General features: G+C 39.7%; 1 protein-coding gene across 1 annotated transcript in view; it reads left to right on the top strand.

Moving 5' to 3' along the window:
- Positions 1-17,935, top strand: part of RIPK4 (receptor interacting serine/threonine kinase 4) — a 290,197-nt gene that overhangs the window by 188,405 nt on the left and 83,857 nt on the right. Inside the window, exon 2 of the mRNA XM_044072734.1 lies at positions 5,670-5,961. Coding sequence (XP_043928669.1) covers positions 5,670-5,961 — 292 coding nt within the window. The remainder of the gene's footprint in view (positions 1-5,669; positions 5,962-17,935) is intronic.

Here is a 17,935-nt window from a genome sequence, read left to right as displayed (position 1 = left end):
CAACTCAAACTTCTGTCATCACTATTTAGTAACAGCAATCCTCATTGATTTGCCAGCAAAACCAAAAACTTCAAGAGGAACCGAACAAAGTGTGACTTCAGAATAAAGGACAGCATCTGCACCGCCCTCCCCACACACACACACACACACACACACACACACACACACGTGTGACCATCAGTCACAGCCATTTGTAGGAATTTATTTTCTCAGCTCACTTATGTCAGAATACAGCCTACAATACACTGCACCTCTGCCCCAATTTCAAAGTCTTAGATCAAAAACCAAGAAGAAAGCTACATAAGAGATACAGATATTTATTGTATATACTGAGAAAGTTGCTAGAAAAACGGGCATTGCAGAAACATACTTTTTCTTGAAGGCTGTTAAGTCTGAAACTCAAATGTCAGTATTTATGTATTAAAGGGGATCCAGTGTCTGTCTGCCTGGGATGACATGCTTGACAAGCCACGCTGCTTCGCAAGAGACGGCTTGCACCTGTCACCCCTGGGATTCCGGATATTGGCTAAGGCTCTTGCCACCCCCATAGTGCCTTTTTTAGGCAAGGTTCAAATTCTAAACCTACCACCCTAGAAAACAAAAATGGGAAGAAACTGAGGGTAATGCTGCTCAATGCCAGAAGTCTAAATCTCAAAATGCACGCACTCAAGGCCCTTCTCAGTATGGAGAACATCGATGTCTGTGCTGTAACTGAAACCTGGTTCAAGGCTCCTGAGAGCACCCCGGCACTATTAGGTTTTACCTCATATCATGCGTTCCGGCCCCAAAACCCGGACCACACCACAAAAGGAGGGGGTGTATCCATATTCATAAAGGATACCCACACCTCCAGGTTGGTGGCAACGCACGAAGCTTCGGAAACCATCCAGGTGCAACTAACCATAGGCAAAACTGCTCTACAAATTGTAGCATGCTATAGGTCACCCTCTTAAACTCAGGAACCCCAAACAGCCTTCCTGAAGACACTGGAGGGTATAAATGTATCTCCAAACACCATCATATTGGGTGACTTCAACTACCCGAATATAGACTGGGAACATTACTCAAGCCCTAACTTTCTAGCCCAATGGTTCCTGGAGTTCATAAATTCAAATGCCATGGAACAGCTGGTCACTGTTCCCACAAGAGGAGAAAATATACTAGATCTCATTATCACAAACATGGGGACAAAATGCTCCACACCGGAAGTATATCCCTCATTGGTGAGATCTGATCATAAACTAAGCTCACTGGAAATCCACACCCCCCCCGCCCCAAACAAAAAAGACCACAGTGAAGAACTTCTCTAAAGCAAACTTCACACTACTCAAGACTGGTGTGGTATCCTTCAAGGCCCCTGAGCCAGTGGAAACCACAACCCAAGCTGCGGAAGCCCTTACAAATGCCTTCTATGAACACCTCCAGGACTGCATGGATCAGGCAATCCCAAATAAAACCAAGACACTTTCCACAAAGGGCAAACGTCCAGTCTGGTGGACCCCAGCCATTAACAAACTTTACAATAAGAGGAGAAAGCTATTACATGATAGAACAAAATCCATAAAAGGGAAGTCACCCCTGATCATTATTAGTAAAAAAATACGAGCACTCATAAAATCAACTAAGGCCAATTTTGAGAGAAAAATTGCCATGGATTCAAAGGACAATTATAAGGCCTTTTTCAGCTATGTTAGGAACCTGGGTGGAATTAGTCCAAAATTATACAAAAATCACTGAACCCACAGACATTGCCAACATACTGGCAGACAGGTTCAGTGCAAACGTCACCCCCCTCTCCCCCCCTAAAGGAGAGATAACTATCCCAGCGGAGTGTAGCCTCCCAGACATCTCAAATGTGCAGGTGAAAGCCGCTCTCTCTAAAGCTAAAAACACAGCATCAATGGGACCGGATGGTGTCCCCGGCTGTGTGCTACACGAGCTAAATGAGGAATTAAACCCGCACATAAGGCAGCTGTTTAATCTCAGCCTTACCACAGGATACGTGCCCAAGGAGTGGCATACGGCAACTGTGGTCCCACTCCACAAAGGCGGTGCCTCTCCGGACCCTGGTAATTACCGCCCCATAAGCTTAACAAGTCTAGTCTGCAAAGCTATGGAGAGGATCATAATGGAGCTCATAAACAAAGATATAGGGGACTTGCAGACATTGGACACGACCCAGTTTGGCTTCGTCAAGGGCAGATCATGCCTTTTGAACTTGGTCGACTTCTTCAAAACAGTCACCAAGGCCATTGATGAGGGAAAGGCAGTCCATACAGCCTACCTTGACCTTGCAAAAGCTTTCGACACAATACCCCACTCGGGTATTGTAGAAAAACTTACCAGCTTAAATGTAAACCCATATGTCACAAGATGGTTTGCAAACTGGCTTAAGGACAGAACCCACAGGGTTAGAGTTTCTGGCGCTATGTCAGACTCCAAGCCGGTCACAAGTGGTGTCCCACAGGGCTCGGTCCTTGGCCCCCTATTGTTCGGCATCTACTTCTCAGAAGTACAGGCCAACATGGGAGGACTTTGGCTGACAAAATTTGCAGACGACTGCAAACTGGGCGCCATAGTGGAAAGTGCATCGGACACGGATATCCTTCAGAAGGGACTCACGGAAACAGATAGCTGGTGCCAGAGCCATGGCCTGAAGTTAAACGCCAAAAAAATGTATAGTCATACCCTTCGGGAAAAACAAGGTAACCCCAAGCTACCATATAGGTGGCAATCCACTAAGCACAGAAGAGGTTATCAGGGACCTGGGGACCCAGGTTGACAGTGGCCTTTCTTTTGACACTCACATTGCTAAAGTGGTTAGAAAGACCTTTCTACATTGCCCACCTGATCATGAAGGGATTCACATCCAGATCTAGTGAGGTCATTGTTCCCCTGTACTCTTCACTTATCAGACCAATGATCGAGTACAATGCCCCATTCGGGATGTATCTCACCCGACATCTGCAGCAATTGGAGAGACCCCAAAAGTTCCTCACCAAAAGGATAAAGGGACTCCCAAATCTGTCATATGCTGCCAGATTGAAGAAACTCCAGCTCTATTCAGTCGCATACCGTCTGCTCAGAGGTGACATGTGCCTGACCTACAAGGCCATGTCCAACCCGGAATTAATGGACATGCTCCACCTCAAAAAATTAAAATCCACCAAAACCACAAGAGCAAGCGACTTAAACCTTAGCACGGATATAAATAGGATGTGCTGGAGGGATAGATTTATCACTCAGAGACTCCCTATGCTGTGGAATAAAATCCCAGTCCATGTGAGGCAGAGCACCTCGCTGGCTCTGTTCAAGAGAAATCTTGACCTGTGGATGGGAGATCGTAGGTTTACCCCGGGAATCATCTCTGTGTCACTGCTGGACAGAGGCACAACAAACTAATGGGTACAGTATTTTTTCATATAAGGGGTGGCGTAAGCCGCAAAACTTTGGGCTAGGCTTATAAATGCCTTAGGGCAGATAGCCTAGTATAAACCTATGAACCTAATTGTACATACCCATTGATGTTCCAGAGCACCACATATTTTATAAAAAAACAGATCACAATATCAGGGACAGTTTAGAACCTTGATGCCACACACACACACACACACACACACACACACACACACACACACACACACACACACACACACACACACACACACACAAACACACAAACACATATACTTTATCCATATGTGCACACGGATTCACTTTATAACCTCGAAATGCTAAAATATCGAATTTCAGTATCTCGAGACTATAAAACCGAATCCACAAAACACCGACAAACAAAAACCGCGAAACCACATAACCGAAAACACTGCACACACTACACTAAACATAAAACACGACACCCACATCGCAACATAAACAAAAAAACAACACACATACACAACTCACACACATAAGCAGGGGGGCAAGCCCCCCTGCACCCCCCCTACTTATATATACTAACTCCGAGATCGCACAAACACAACACAAAAGCTCACTCACACACGCACATTCTCCAATCCCTCACACACACTCTAACTCCCACTCAAAACCCTTACAAAACACTCACTTACCTGACATAACACCTACATCCAAACACGGCACCGCGCACCAACAAAACACAAACACTGACATTACGTAGCACAACTTCATAACCGCGAATTCGACATATTTTTGACATACATCAAATTCACGATTATGAACGTTCGCTATTTTTAACATTCGACTTTGTAGCTTCGAGATACTGAAATTCGACGTTTCAGTATTTCGATGTTACAAAGTGAACCCGTACACACACATCTATAGATAGATAAATGGATGCATCCACACACCACAGACACATACACAGTTTAAGTGTCTACCTTCCTACATGCTGGCAGTAACAGGTAGCATGCCCGTAAAAGAAAATATTAAAAAAAAAAACTACTCCTCTGCAGTCATATGAATGTTAATTCCTTCCTGTCAGTCTCGGGCTGTCTGTCACCCTGCTGCGTTCTACTGCACCCTAATGAGTTGCTTCTTTATGGTATTTCTGCCTCCTGCAGCAGTCAGGAAGATTTGAAACGAGATAGAATCTCCTTATTGCTGTTGTGGAGAAGATGTAAAGCTGGGCTGTTTTGAAAACAACCCAGCAAGCTCAGTAAGCTGATTTCTTTCTTTTTTTTTTCAGTGCGACTCTGAGTAATGGTAAAATTATTTTTTTATAGAAAATAGAGACACCCCTAATACAAAATGATTTTTAATAAGTTACAGAGCATCGAGAGATACATATGTATGGTGCTGCTGTTCATAGCGATTTTATTTATGGAATCTGAAAACCACATCTGATTTTGCAAGGGATATATGAACAATGCATGGAAACATAAAAGAAGGTAACCTTCACATAGTCAGAAACCTTAGTCACAACTGCCTGTAAGATATTAAAAAATACATAAAGGAAGCCATTGTCATACTTTGTTGCTCAAGTGTCTAAAATTTAGTACAATAATCTTCTATCTATATATGTTTTAGAGATTTAATGTACAGCAGAGTGTGCCTAGGGGTCGCTCTGTCCGTTAATGTGAAGGGTCACTGCAGCAAAGTTAGCTATCTGTTTACTGCACCGTATAGCAGGATTTGCATTACTATGTGGTATAAGCAGCAGACATGCCATAAGCTGACACTTTGCTGTACTTGCCTGATGCTGAAATTCCAAGAAAATGTACCACTGGTGTGGTTTTGTCATGATGTTGGGACAAGTGTTTATACCTGACTGTGCATGTCGTTTAAGTGCATTTGTTTTGTTTTTTCGCATTTCCTTCTCTTTCTGAACTAATGCAGTAGGTATTTGTTTTTTCATTTTTTTTTCTTCACTCCAAAGAGTAAAGAACAAGGATATTAGGAAATTGTCTCAAGGTCATATAATGAATCTATGGCTGGCTTTTCATTTAGACTGCTGTGGCTAATTCTACTGCGTTGGCTTTAATCACTAACAGAGTTACTTTCCATGCTTAATTACCTTCAAGACTGGTTGGAGCTTGTGGTTCATTGCCTTGTGTGGACATAATTTAGATGACCAGAGAGATGATGCAAACAGATAAAAAAAATCAGTATTGATACAATGAAGATATAAGCAAATAAAGGCATGAACTATATAAAATGTACTTAACGCATGTTTGCGTTGTTTATCATAGGGAACGTGGTGAGCTCATAGAAGAAGCAAAGAAGATGGAAATGGCCAAGTTCCGCTACATTCTGCCTGTGTATGGTATCTGCAAGGACCCTATGGGCCTCGTGATGGAGTACATGGAGACGGGCTCTCTTGAGAAGCTGCTGGTCTCTGAGCCTCTTCCATGGAACCTTCGACTGCGCATCATTCATGAGATCGCCGTAGGCATGAACTTCCTTCACTGCATGGCACCTCCACTTCTGCATCTGGATCTGAAGCCAGCAAACATCCTGCTGGATGCCCATTACCATGTCAAGGTAGGTGGTATCACATGCCATTGTATAGACACTGCAGTGACAAGCCAAACATATCAAAGCAGATTCCCTGCTTGGCGATCACTACATTTTATTTTATTTTTTTATACTTGTTTGTTTGAATTTAACCTCATTAGAGCACGAATCTCAGATGCTGCATCGGAGTACATATAAAAGTCTCTTTGCCAGCAAGTAGAAAAGATTTTGCTCAGTGATTTTAAAAACAGGTATTTTTTTTACAAATAAGCAGAATATATTGATTACAATTGCTAAACTATAATTTTATTTTTTTAGCATTTATATTATTTATATATGTATATGTAAGTTTAGCAATGTGGTAAAATAGGTTTAGTGTGTCTGTGTATGTAGGGAATACACATGAATCATGAAAAGGGTATCCTTGTTTTAAAGTTAGAATTGCACAGCTGACCCTGTGAAGCCAGTTTTTCTGACAATTTTTCTATTTTTGCATGTATGAGCAAAAAAAAAAAAAAACACTTTGTTCTGAAAGTATAACAGTTGTAATCATTCATCTGAATTAGTGATGTCTAGGCCAACCTATCCCTTTTACTACTATGTAGTGAATATGTTATTTTTTTACAGATCTTTTACCTTATTTCTTACACATTTTACCTTCTAATAAAAAGGAACAAGTCACCCACATGCATAAAACAGTCTTAAAACTGATTTTCTAGTTTATACTGTGCATACTAGATCCTTGTGTAACAATTTGTCCCACAACCATAATGAAGCAAATATGCATGAATTTTATGGTCCCATGCTTTCTTATGTCTTTTATTTTGTTTTCCTTGCATAAATTACACCAGAATTATTGTTTATATTTTGTTTATATCCAGTCCAATCAAGTTCATTTATTTGTCTGTAACTTGGTAAAGGACAATAAAAATTAACAGAAGAAATAACAGAAGACAGCCCAAATGCAGGATAGATTCAAAATAAAAACTCGAGTTGTGAATTTATGTGCATTTAAAATTTAAATAGAAATCTTTGGCAAATGATAAATAAATAAGCCAGGTGGAAACAATAGGTCTGCTCCCAATGGTGCATCCCTGTCACTGTTGAGATGGTATATTCCAAAAGTGTGGCACTGAGTAAACAGATGACGGTATATCTGATGATTCAAGCCTGGATCCTTGGCATGGTCATAGTGGTTGTATCTTCCAAGACGTGCAGAATTAACCCCCACCCCTACAATCCCACATCAAAATTTAGCATGTTATATATTTGAATGGTCCTTCTCTGAACACAGCTGGCATTGTGCTGCAAAGGAAATAAATATCTAAATGAACACTGTCAAAGATTGAATTAGTGTACAATATAATTAAGTCACATAAATATGTGTTTTGTTTTACTGTAGTACCTCGCAGGCCATTCTACGCAGATGGTGGTATGGTCTTAGTAATTGGCACGTGAAAGGAGTGTTTTGTTATATAGGAAACATACACCCATGCAGATGCACCATGTATAGTCATTGCCTATTCATATTTTACCCTTTTGCTCAATGTAGTGCGATCTCGGAGTTGGTATATTTAATTAACGGGGTGTGGGGGTGCAGGGGAGCTGTCCCCCTTGCAAAGGCGAAGGAAAAAAATATTAGTTTATTTTCTTTCCAGTATTTTTTCCTTCATTCCTTTGCTTTTGTGGGAGGGGGGGAGCCCCTCTGCACCTTCTACACCCCCTGCTAGTTAAATATACCCAACTCCGAGGTCACACTATATTGAGGAAAAGGGTAAACTATGAACAGGCAATGAATATTCATGCCACCATCAATATGAATATTACTTGAGATTACTAAGACGTCACTGATTTTTGGCCAATGGGCGGGGTTTAGACATGACTTGCTACTGCATAGTCTGCAAGGTACAACAGTAATACAAAGCCTAAATATGCATGAATTGAGCTTCTTTTGTTTATTTATTTTTTTATGAAATGTCTCTCATATGCTTAATTATTCTTGCTCGCAGGGATCTTTTTTTTGTCATAAAAGAAAACTTATGACAACACAATGCAATATGAATACGCCCACACACCTGCACCCCATCCCTCTCTGTTGTACACTAAGGTCAAAAAGTACAATATATTTCAAAAATGTATGAGAAAGAAAGGCTTAAAGTGATATTTAAGTGTGGAGAAAAATTGCTATGTTTGATATTAAGCAGTTCAAATGGTAGAGACTCTGTGAGGCAGGTTGTCCTTGCTTGTCAGATTCTTTAATTCATCAGGCTTAAAACTTCTTCAGATACATCAGGCTTTAAACTTCTTCAGATAAACTAACACATTGTTAAATGATGTCCAACTGCTGAAAAACATTCTTCGTGGAGCATTCTTTTGCTTTTAAATGGAAAGTGATGGACTGTTCAGTCCAACTAATTATTAATTATGCCAAACATTTGACAGTTTTACATACTTTTCAGCAGTTTTCCCCATCTTGGTTTTGTGTTTTCCACTCAAGTCCCCTTTTACCCTGCTGGTGAAATAGATTGAGTTTTCAAAATGATGGCGAAGGTGTTAACAAATCTCCTACTCTGTACACTAGTGAGTGGTTTCTTACTTTCTAAAGAGCACACCTTAAATATTCTGTATATGTTTTTGACCAAATTTGTAATTTACTGATATGTTAAACACATGCTAACATGATGCAGTGATTGCTTGATGGGGCACTTTCATATTATAATTGTTCATACCAGGTTTGCCTCTGAAGTGCTGTTATTATGTTTTGAAAAGGGATATATTCTTCAAACTTAGATTTATCCACCTGTCATTTATAATTTAAAATATGAACAGCAGTCTGTGAAATATGCATGTGCGTGTGTGTTGGCAGGTGGGGCTAGGACAGTTACAATAGCAGGTTCTTCAAATGAAGTATAAAACATTATTAACAATTTTGTTTCTCCATTCTGCATTATTTAGAAATTGATTTTAATCTGTATTGTTTAGTGAATGTGAAAAAGGAACAGTAATATATTATCTTTTCTAAAATTATTTCCAACTGTTCCTCTGTGTAACAGTTAATAGCCATTACTTTAGTATATTCATCTAGGATGAGGTGGCTGAAAGACCGCATTTCAGGCTTGTAAGTGATAAGGCTGGAAACTACTCTCTCCCATGAGAATGTTAAATAAGCTAGGATATTGTAAAGTAATAAGCTCAAAGGATCTGTAGCTGCATGTTTCCAGGTGTTTAGTCCTATGTGAATGATAGTGCCAGGTGCGTAGCAGCTCAGTAACATTGAGTAAGGAGCTGAGGGGCACTATCTAAGAATGGGTGGGGAGCTCTGACTCAGAGTAAGACAGAATTTCCAGTACAGTGAAGAGTTTTGCATACAGCTCACTTTTTCCATTAAAACATCTTAACAGAGCACTATAAAGATAGGACAAGGTAAAAACTGCACAGTAAACTATGTCAGTGGTTCTTTAGCTAGGGCAGGAGAGTTTTTTCTTATAAAAGAAAGGCTTTTAATTGCTACTGTAATATACATGTTGAATATGATATTATATTACCTCCTTACTGCATGCATAATCTTCTTTCCTGTAAAAAAATATCCTTTGGCATGTGCTTGTACTGTCAATGTACACAATCTATTTATTTAGAGTCATTGTCTGTTGGTGTAAGTTAAACAGTTTTATTCTATTTCTAGGGCATCACAGTGGTGCAGTGATTACCCTTACTGCCTCACAGCACGCGCATGTGTGTCTCTGTGTCTGTGTATTCATTCTATGATGAACTGACACGTCCAGAATTAATTCTGTGCTTACATCCTTTGCGTACTAGGATGGGCTCAGGCTCTCTTATAACTATTTACATGGCTAGTATGGAGAAATGGATTGATTGATTAACGATGTTTCTTCTGAACTACATCACAGCCTGCACCAATTAGCAACAAATGGTACACTGGCTTCATGGAGATTAGACCCACACTACAGCAAGACACAGAGTTTGAATAGTGGCATGTGTGCTAGAAGAGCCAGCTGAAAAGGGTGGAATGAATGGATGAAAACCTGCTACCCTCTTTGGAGAGAGAGTTTGGGGAGATCCCACTTTCGGAGTGACACCTTGTGATTGTTATTAGTGTAATCCAACATTGTGTGCTGTCACACCAGTAGAAGCAGGAGGCCTGTCACAGTGGTGTAAAGAGCAGGACACATGCCTACACCCTGCATGCTTGCATTGCATGCCTCACACATGCTTTTCTGTAAAATAGAAAAGGAAGAAAAAACTATACCAAAAACCCGAGCTAGGCAGGCGAGCCATTCATGGCAAGGTTTGATTTCATTTTACAAAAAAGGCATGAGATGACAATGCACCACTCACATTTGCTCTTACTAGCAATGTACATGACCAGTGGGGATGAAAGATTGAATGTGTTAGTGGGCTGGTGGGATGGGTTTGAGGGTCAATTGGGGTGACACCAAAAAGAACATCAGTGACATTACTCTGGAATGTAGTAAGGGATACAGAAAAGAGCTTTTTTTTCCCCAAAGAAGGGATTGTTGATCACATATTAAATCTGATGAGAGAAACATGCAGTGTTGTATTTATCTGCATGTTTGCAGGGTATTTGCTAACTGTAAATAGTTTTATTTTTCTAGCATTTTCTGGCCTGTGCATTTACTGTAACACCTTCTCTAGCACTGTACTAATTAGAGTCTGCACTTTCTGTGTAAAGGTATGCATCCCACTTAATCCAAACTCTAAACACATCTGGTATGTTTGCATGGTATTTTTGTACTAAATATCATTGTCTCAGTTTCTGATGCATATACTCTAAATTGAAAAAGTTGCAGAAGATGTGACCTGTAAATGACACAGTGCCTTCCCTTCTAGCATCTCTACAGCTTTGCTGATGTTCAGATGGACTCCAGATCCACTATCTATGGTGCCTCACTGGTCACTACCCTTTGCTTAGACCAAACCCATTTGCCATCACCTTCTTTTTTCCATTCAACCAGTTCTTAACCCATTTCTCCGCTTTGTCTCCTATTCATAGATAGTACAGTTTATTCAGATGCCTTTTATGGAAAACTGAATCAAAACCTTACTGACATCCAAGAAAGCCACATCTGAAATTCCTTGATAATTTTTATTTGTTAATTTAGTTGTAGACATTTCTTAATTTAATTGTAGACCAAATAAGCCAAGAGATCCATTACACCTTTTTGCAGCTGTGAAGAAGGCTATTAACATGAGTGGCACATAACCTGTGAATGTTCATTTTGTTCAGTTTTGGACAGCATTACAAACGGGTGTAATGCAACACAGGAGATCCCTGCAAACTTAAGCTATGCCAGAGAGCATATTATAATCTGGCATCATTAGAATTTTACATTTTGTTTATATTAGAACTGCTTTATTATATTACTACTTTGTTTTAATCCTTGCATATAATACTTCGTTTTGAAAAAAAATTGTTTGGATTTAGATTTGATCACCGTAAGATTCAAATTTTTCTCGAACCATAAGAAGCATTGTTTTCTCTTCCTGTTCAACTTCATTAGGAAGGTGGCTTGTCTAAAATTTGGACGGCGCAGTGGGTAGCGGTAGCTTTGTCACCTCACAGCAAGAGGTTCTCTGGTTTGATTCTTGGCTGGGATGCCTTTTGTGTGGAGTCTGCATGTCCTCTCTGCATTCGTGTGGTTTCCTCTGGGTGATCCAGTTTCCAAAGACATGGGTCTGGAGCATTTCTCCCCGGGCCTCCAATGAAAATTGGCTTTGTTCCATAGATTCATAGATTCATACTAGGCTTACTGCCCCTGTGGGCCATTTTTAAGCCTAGCCAATTACCCCATGTGAGAATCTAACCCTGCACCTTGTATCTTTAAGGTGAACACCTTAACCATTATACCAGCCCCCTCTCCCCAAGTCAGACTTTCCCAGTAAACAAATGTTAAGTAAACAAATTAAATAAAAATCTGTTGATTCCTGTTTTAGGATACCTACTGCCTAGCTGTGGTGGTGGTGCTGCGGTAGCGTTGTCGCCTCACAGTAAGACGTTGTCCTGTTCGATTCTCAGCTAAAGCGTCTTCTGTGTAGAGACATGCGTGAATAGGCATACCTTCGTTGAAGGTTGTGCATCAGGGCTGGCAAGTCGGTACGTAAAAATCTACTGCCAATCATTAGCGGACCGGAGTTCCGCTGTGGCGACCCCTAACCGGGAAAAGCCAAAAGATACAACAACATTGACTTAAGGCAGTTCATTTGTCTGATGTTTTTTCTCTCAGAAACTTGGTAATCCTCTTTCTCAAAGAACATAAAGTTTAGGTGTGCTGCAGCATGGCAAAATATCCCTTATTTAGGGGATGAAAAGTTAAAAAAAATATATCTAGTAACTAGCATTCTATTCCCTCAAAGAATATAGATTGTTACATGTACCTGAGTGACCTCCTCATCATATGTCCGAGTATCTTCTGATTTCATAAAAGGCAGTTCCTTTCGTAAAGTCGCTTACACCCACATAAGTACAGTGTTTGGTCCCTTCTTCCCGTTGGAGAGAGCTATCCTACAATATCACAACATTTTCAATAGCACATATCAAAATGTATATTTTGAAGGAAATCAGAAGTTACAAACTGCAGAGAAAAGAATGCTTTGCTATATCTTTTAATACAAATAATCCATAAAAGTTAAGGCAAGTAAACTCATTCCATTGCAAGCAGGCTTGTATTCACTTGTTGGTATATAATTGTTATACAAATATTCTAAATTTTCTTTAGTTTTAAAAGCTTACTTTTTAAAGAGTTCATTGATGTGCTGCCTGAAGAAGTTAGATCCTAGAAAAACAGAATAGCACTGATAGAGGTTATACTATATGCAAGTAATTATGCCCAATAGGGTGGGTGGATGTTATCAGGGATTTAATACCCACCTTTGAGTTGTTGTGAATTTTCACATTGTAGGTGGAGGGCCTTCACACCCCTGAAGTGGTGCTATTTCCCTGATAGCTCACACTCTCCAGGGTATTACTGCACTTAGAAGATGAGCTATCTGTCAAATTTTGTATTTTTTGTTATATATTTTTGGTGTAAAATAGTTCCATTGCCTAATGTTTCAAATTTGTAATGGTATATATGTAACTGTTATTGGAGAAAGTATTTTACAACCAAAATATGCTATGTAAGCATTTAATGTCTACACACATACTCAGAAGTACAGACGCACACATATACAAAGAAAAACCTCACACAGACCTGGACACACAAACACGCACACATGTAAGTGTTCACTCATGCCCAGCAGATTCAGCCACTTTGTTGAGTGAATATACCTCAGATATATCAATATAATCAAAGAATGAAAAAAAAAATCATACAATGCAAGGCATTGCAACCCCAGTTTTTCTTATGCAATTTTGTATATGCAGCTAGAATCTAAGATTATCATCCACTATCACCCCTAATAGTTTGCTATGAGAAGTTACTTCAATGGTTGTATTATCTAGAGGGGGAGGACTTTGTTTTTTCATGAGAGAGGGATTTAGGGAAAAAAGTAGTAGTTTGGTCTTTTTTGAGTTGAGCATGAGTTGTGAGTTACGAAGCCATGTTTCAGTGGCTGTTAAAGCTTCCTTTGTAATTTTTTGGAGTGCACCATATTGTCAGATATATAAATCTGAGTGGAATCATCTGCATACTGTATTAGGGTGGCCTGTTGTGTGGAAGCATAGAGGATGTTGGTAAAAATGATGGGACCAAGTATAGAGCCATTGGTAACTGGGAAGTAAGGAAAGAGCATAGAGTGCCATTTTACTTACTAATACCTATTGGACAGGTAGCTTTTAAGCCAGAGAAGGGTGGGCTGAGAGAGAGCTAGTGAGGACATTTGAAGTAGAAGTTTGCTGTGACAAACTTTGTTAAAGATTTTAGACAAGTCTAGAAATAAGGAAGAGACTAGTTTGCCATTATCTTTAGCTTTATTGACAGTATCTGTAATAAGTTAGAAGGGCAGCGCTAATACTATGGGAAGGATGGAAGCCATCTTGTTTAGGGGATCGGAGCTCTTCCTGCAGGACATAGTCTATTGTTTTCGAATACATTTTTCAAGAATTTTGGTGAAGAGAGAGAAAATTGCTACAGGTCTAAAGTTATTAACATCTGTTGAATTTCGTCCTTTGTGCAGCGGGGTAATATGCAACTTTTTACAGAAAGAGGGAATGCTGGATTCTCTTACTGACCTATTTATAAGGATTGACACAGGATAAGCAATGCTATTGGCATCTATTTTTAGGTACTCATTTGGCAGGTCATCAGCTGAAGAAGAGCAAAATTTAAGTATCTTTAGGAGTAGTTTTGTATAGGATATGGGCACACATTTGATAAATCTGTAGTTTATGCTGTCAGGTACTGCTGTCAGTTTTAGATGGTCAAGTAATCCAGCTAATGTCAGAAGCACAGCAGCTGCTAAAAAAAGGACAGACCACTGTGAAACTGTTTTCCACTATTTGTATTGCAGAGAGGAGGAGAATTTAACATTCCCCTTTCATAGCAAACCAAAGCAATTAGATCAGTCAGTGGTTCAAAGGCAGTTGTCACCTCTTCTGGCAAAGTTACATAAACAGCATCACAGTATTGAAATGCTAAGCTTTAAATGTTGGTTATTTATAACAGTTTATATGTTAAGATAACTTAAATGTACTATGAAAGATTGTGTAACATTCAGAGAAAAGTCAAAAAATATTTTTTTCTTGTAAAGTATGAATACGTTTACCATTTTCAAGCCCCCCCCCCCACACACACACACACACGCACGCACATACACACACACAGGACAGAACTGTAGAGAGATAGGTGGCAACCAATCAGCTAGGTGCACTGATACTGCTCATAAAAATGTCTCATGATTTTTTTTGAAATCCTTCCAGAGGGGATGTATATCTGGTACACGCAGATCTATGGCAAGAGAGTCCCACTGACTTTGAGTCATAAACAGTGCAACAAACATTTCAACTCTAGAATATCTGCACCTTGGCTTTCACAGTTATTCAAATTCAGTCATGTCATCTTCTTCTGGAATCTTGTCTTAAGTGTCCAACCCCCGAAATTTCGGTCTGAATTTCTTGTGACTCCATTTCCTGTAGCACCATTGGCCCCAGTCTGTCATGCCTAGCAATAGAGCTGTCCTTAAATGAGCACTGCTTGTCCAAGTAGCCTGCTCATAGTACATTGGCAACACAGCTGTCAGTGATTTTATCCCATGAATTTTTCATCCACATCACGACCTCTTTCAGGCTAGCCTTCACAAAAGTTTCCACGCTGATTTCTCTCTATTCTGTTTTAAATGTAGTCATGGAGTTCCATGCGCAAATGGTCCTTGAATGGCTTGTTTACTGAAATATCAAGATTCTGGAGATAGGCAGTCATTCCTGCAGGAATCATTATTTGATCTAGTCTCCTCCATGCTAGGAATTTCTTCGCTTCTTTAGCGCGGTAAGTGCTGGCTGAATCCCAGACTAGCAGACCTCTTTTGCCACTCACAAAACAAGTGGCAGCATTACATCGACACACTTCCTTATAACTGCTTGAGTGCACCAGGCTTTTTCGGTTTCAAGAATGTAAATGCCTGAAATATGTTCAATCTTATTTGTCTTGCCCTTACTAATGATTAGAGGTGGGGTTTTCTTTCCAGCTAGACGAATTGCCAAAATACAGGTAACACGTACACTCTCGTAACTAGTGGAGGGAATGTAGATTGACGAGGCACCCCTCTGATCAATTGTTGTTTGAGATCCTTGGCTACTAAACACTGTAGTTTCATCCATAGCAATCATGTTGGAGAGTTGGTATTTAGAAAAGCCAATGCCAACAACAAAGGACTTGGCAAGTGCACGTTTAATAACTTTAGTATCTTCCAGCTTGAACAGTGTTGTTGATCTTCTTAGAGACAGTTCATATCGCTGAAGGAAGCCATCCAGCCAATGTTATGATGCTTTGAATTCTTCTGGGGATATTTCTAACTGTGGTGCTACTGCAAGGGCAAATGCTTGAATATCACCCTTGCGCACAACCAAAGCTTTTGCTCTCCTGTTAGCAATCCACTCACAGATGATGTCTTCAAGCTCAGGAAATAATGGTTGCTGACCTGACCCACACTTACACTTTAGTGTTTCCCTTGTCTGCCTGTTGACTGAGGTTAATGTATGCTGCTTGCCATTTTCGGACCATTCGTAGATCTAACGTCTTCTCTTTACAGAAAACCGTCAGGTTCTTTCCCCAGGAGTCCTCTGCGATTCATTTCTTGTACTCGATAAAATAGCTCTTTCTTTTTGCACTCATCTTGTCTGGGTGGGGGGGTTAATTGAAGACTTGTGTGACTGGAGTGGCAACACAAAATGGTGCCGGTTATGAAGAGAAGACACTACCACAGCTGCTCGTTACCATGAGCGAGCACTTCCTGCACGTTGTCTGTATTTTGACCGATCAAAGTACACCTGTGTGGGTTTATGGGCCAAGGATCTCAAATGTCAAGTGTGAGTGATGATCAGGGTTACAGTGAGAATCATGGAGGACTCCCAGTGAAAGAGTCTTACGACTTTCTGCAAAGAGAAGTTGGGTGTCCGAATGGTCCGAAAAGGGCGAACAGAGTATGATAACCTCAGTCAACGGGTGTCAATAATATTCTTTTATAATTCAACATGGCCATTGTGTGTTGTTGACGATATTAACTGGGGCTTATTTTTGGGGTAGGGCTTATATTATGAACACCCTGGAAAAACCATGCTAGGCCTTAATCTCTGGTTAGGTCTTATTTAGAAAGAAATATGGTATATTCTACCAACAAAAACCTCCAGCTCTGCCATAAAATAAATGCAAAAATATAAGCATGATTTACTAATGAATGTACAGCAGAAAATGAAAACAAACCGGTTTTGCCCCATGGTGTCATCAGTTTCTAAAAAGGAAATGGCTACAATGCAACTCTTAAAGTCTGCATTTAAAGGTACAGTCCAATATTTGCACATATTATACATCAAAACAACAAAACCATGCAATTCATGCCCTTCATAATTTGGATTTGTGTGTGTGTGTATGTATGTGTGAGTGTGAAAGAGTGTGAAAGAGTGTGAGAGAGTGTGAGAGAGTGTGAGAGAGTGTGAGAGAGTGTGAGAGAATATATATATATATCCAACTATCTATAATACACACACGCACACATACAGTTCTACTTTGAAATAACAAAATACCAAAATCCTGAACTACAGAATCTCGAGACCACAATGTCAAAATTATTTACACCATTGACTCTACATGTCAAAAGGAAGTTAATAATTGTGCAGTATACTTGCAAATGGCACATTATCTCTTTCAGGTAACGTAGTTTTTTAGAAAAAAAGTATGGCGGTAGTTAAGTTCAGAGGTAGTGCTCCATTGGGTAGCTATGAAGTTATTGGAACTTTGGAAAAACATTTTAGTGGTTACAATTGAAGGGTAAGTGTACTATGTGGACCAGACTGTATAAATAAGAATACATTGGTGTTTTAAGTGTTATCATGAAGGTAATGTTTCAGGTAGAGGTGGTTTTGCGTATTAAGTAAATGGTCAGTAGTGAAAAAATTACATTGTCTTTATGTACAGAGGCCACTGTTGTGAACTATAGATTTGCAGCCGTACTGCACAGACAGTATATTTACCATCCTCTTCTATGTAGTGTGATTTCGGAGTTGATATATTTAATTAGCACAGGGTGTGGGGGTGCAGAATGCCTTGCCCAACTGCTTAAACAGAGAACTTGATTTGTTTTTTATTTTGTAGTAGTTTAGGGGCAGAAAGGTTAGCTTTGCTTCTTTTGTTTTGATATTTTGAGTGTCGATGTTTTAAACTTTCAGGAAATAGTAGTTTCAACATTGTGGTCTCGAAATTCTATAGTTCTGCATTTTGGTATTTCATTATTTCAAAGTAGATCCCCATATGTATATACACAAAGTACATGAGTGTAGCATACATCTTACGTGTATGCACAAAAACATATT

The sequence above is a fragment of the Protopterus annectens genome, chromosome 5.part0 (genome assembly GCF_019279795.1).
Source record: "Protopterus annectens isolate FY-2018-M chromosome 5.part0, PAN1.0, whole genome shotgun sequence".
NCBI lineage: Eukaryota > Metazoa > Chordata > Ceratodontiformes > Protopteridae > Protopterus > Protopterus annectens.
The sequence above is the reverse complement of the archived record's forward strand: the minus strand, read 5'-3'. Positions and strand labels throughout refer to the sequence as shown.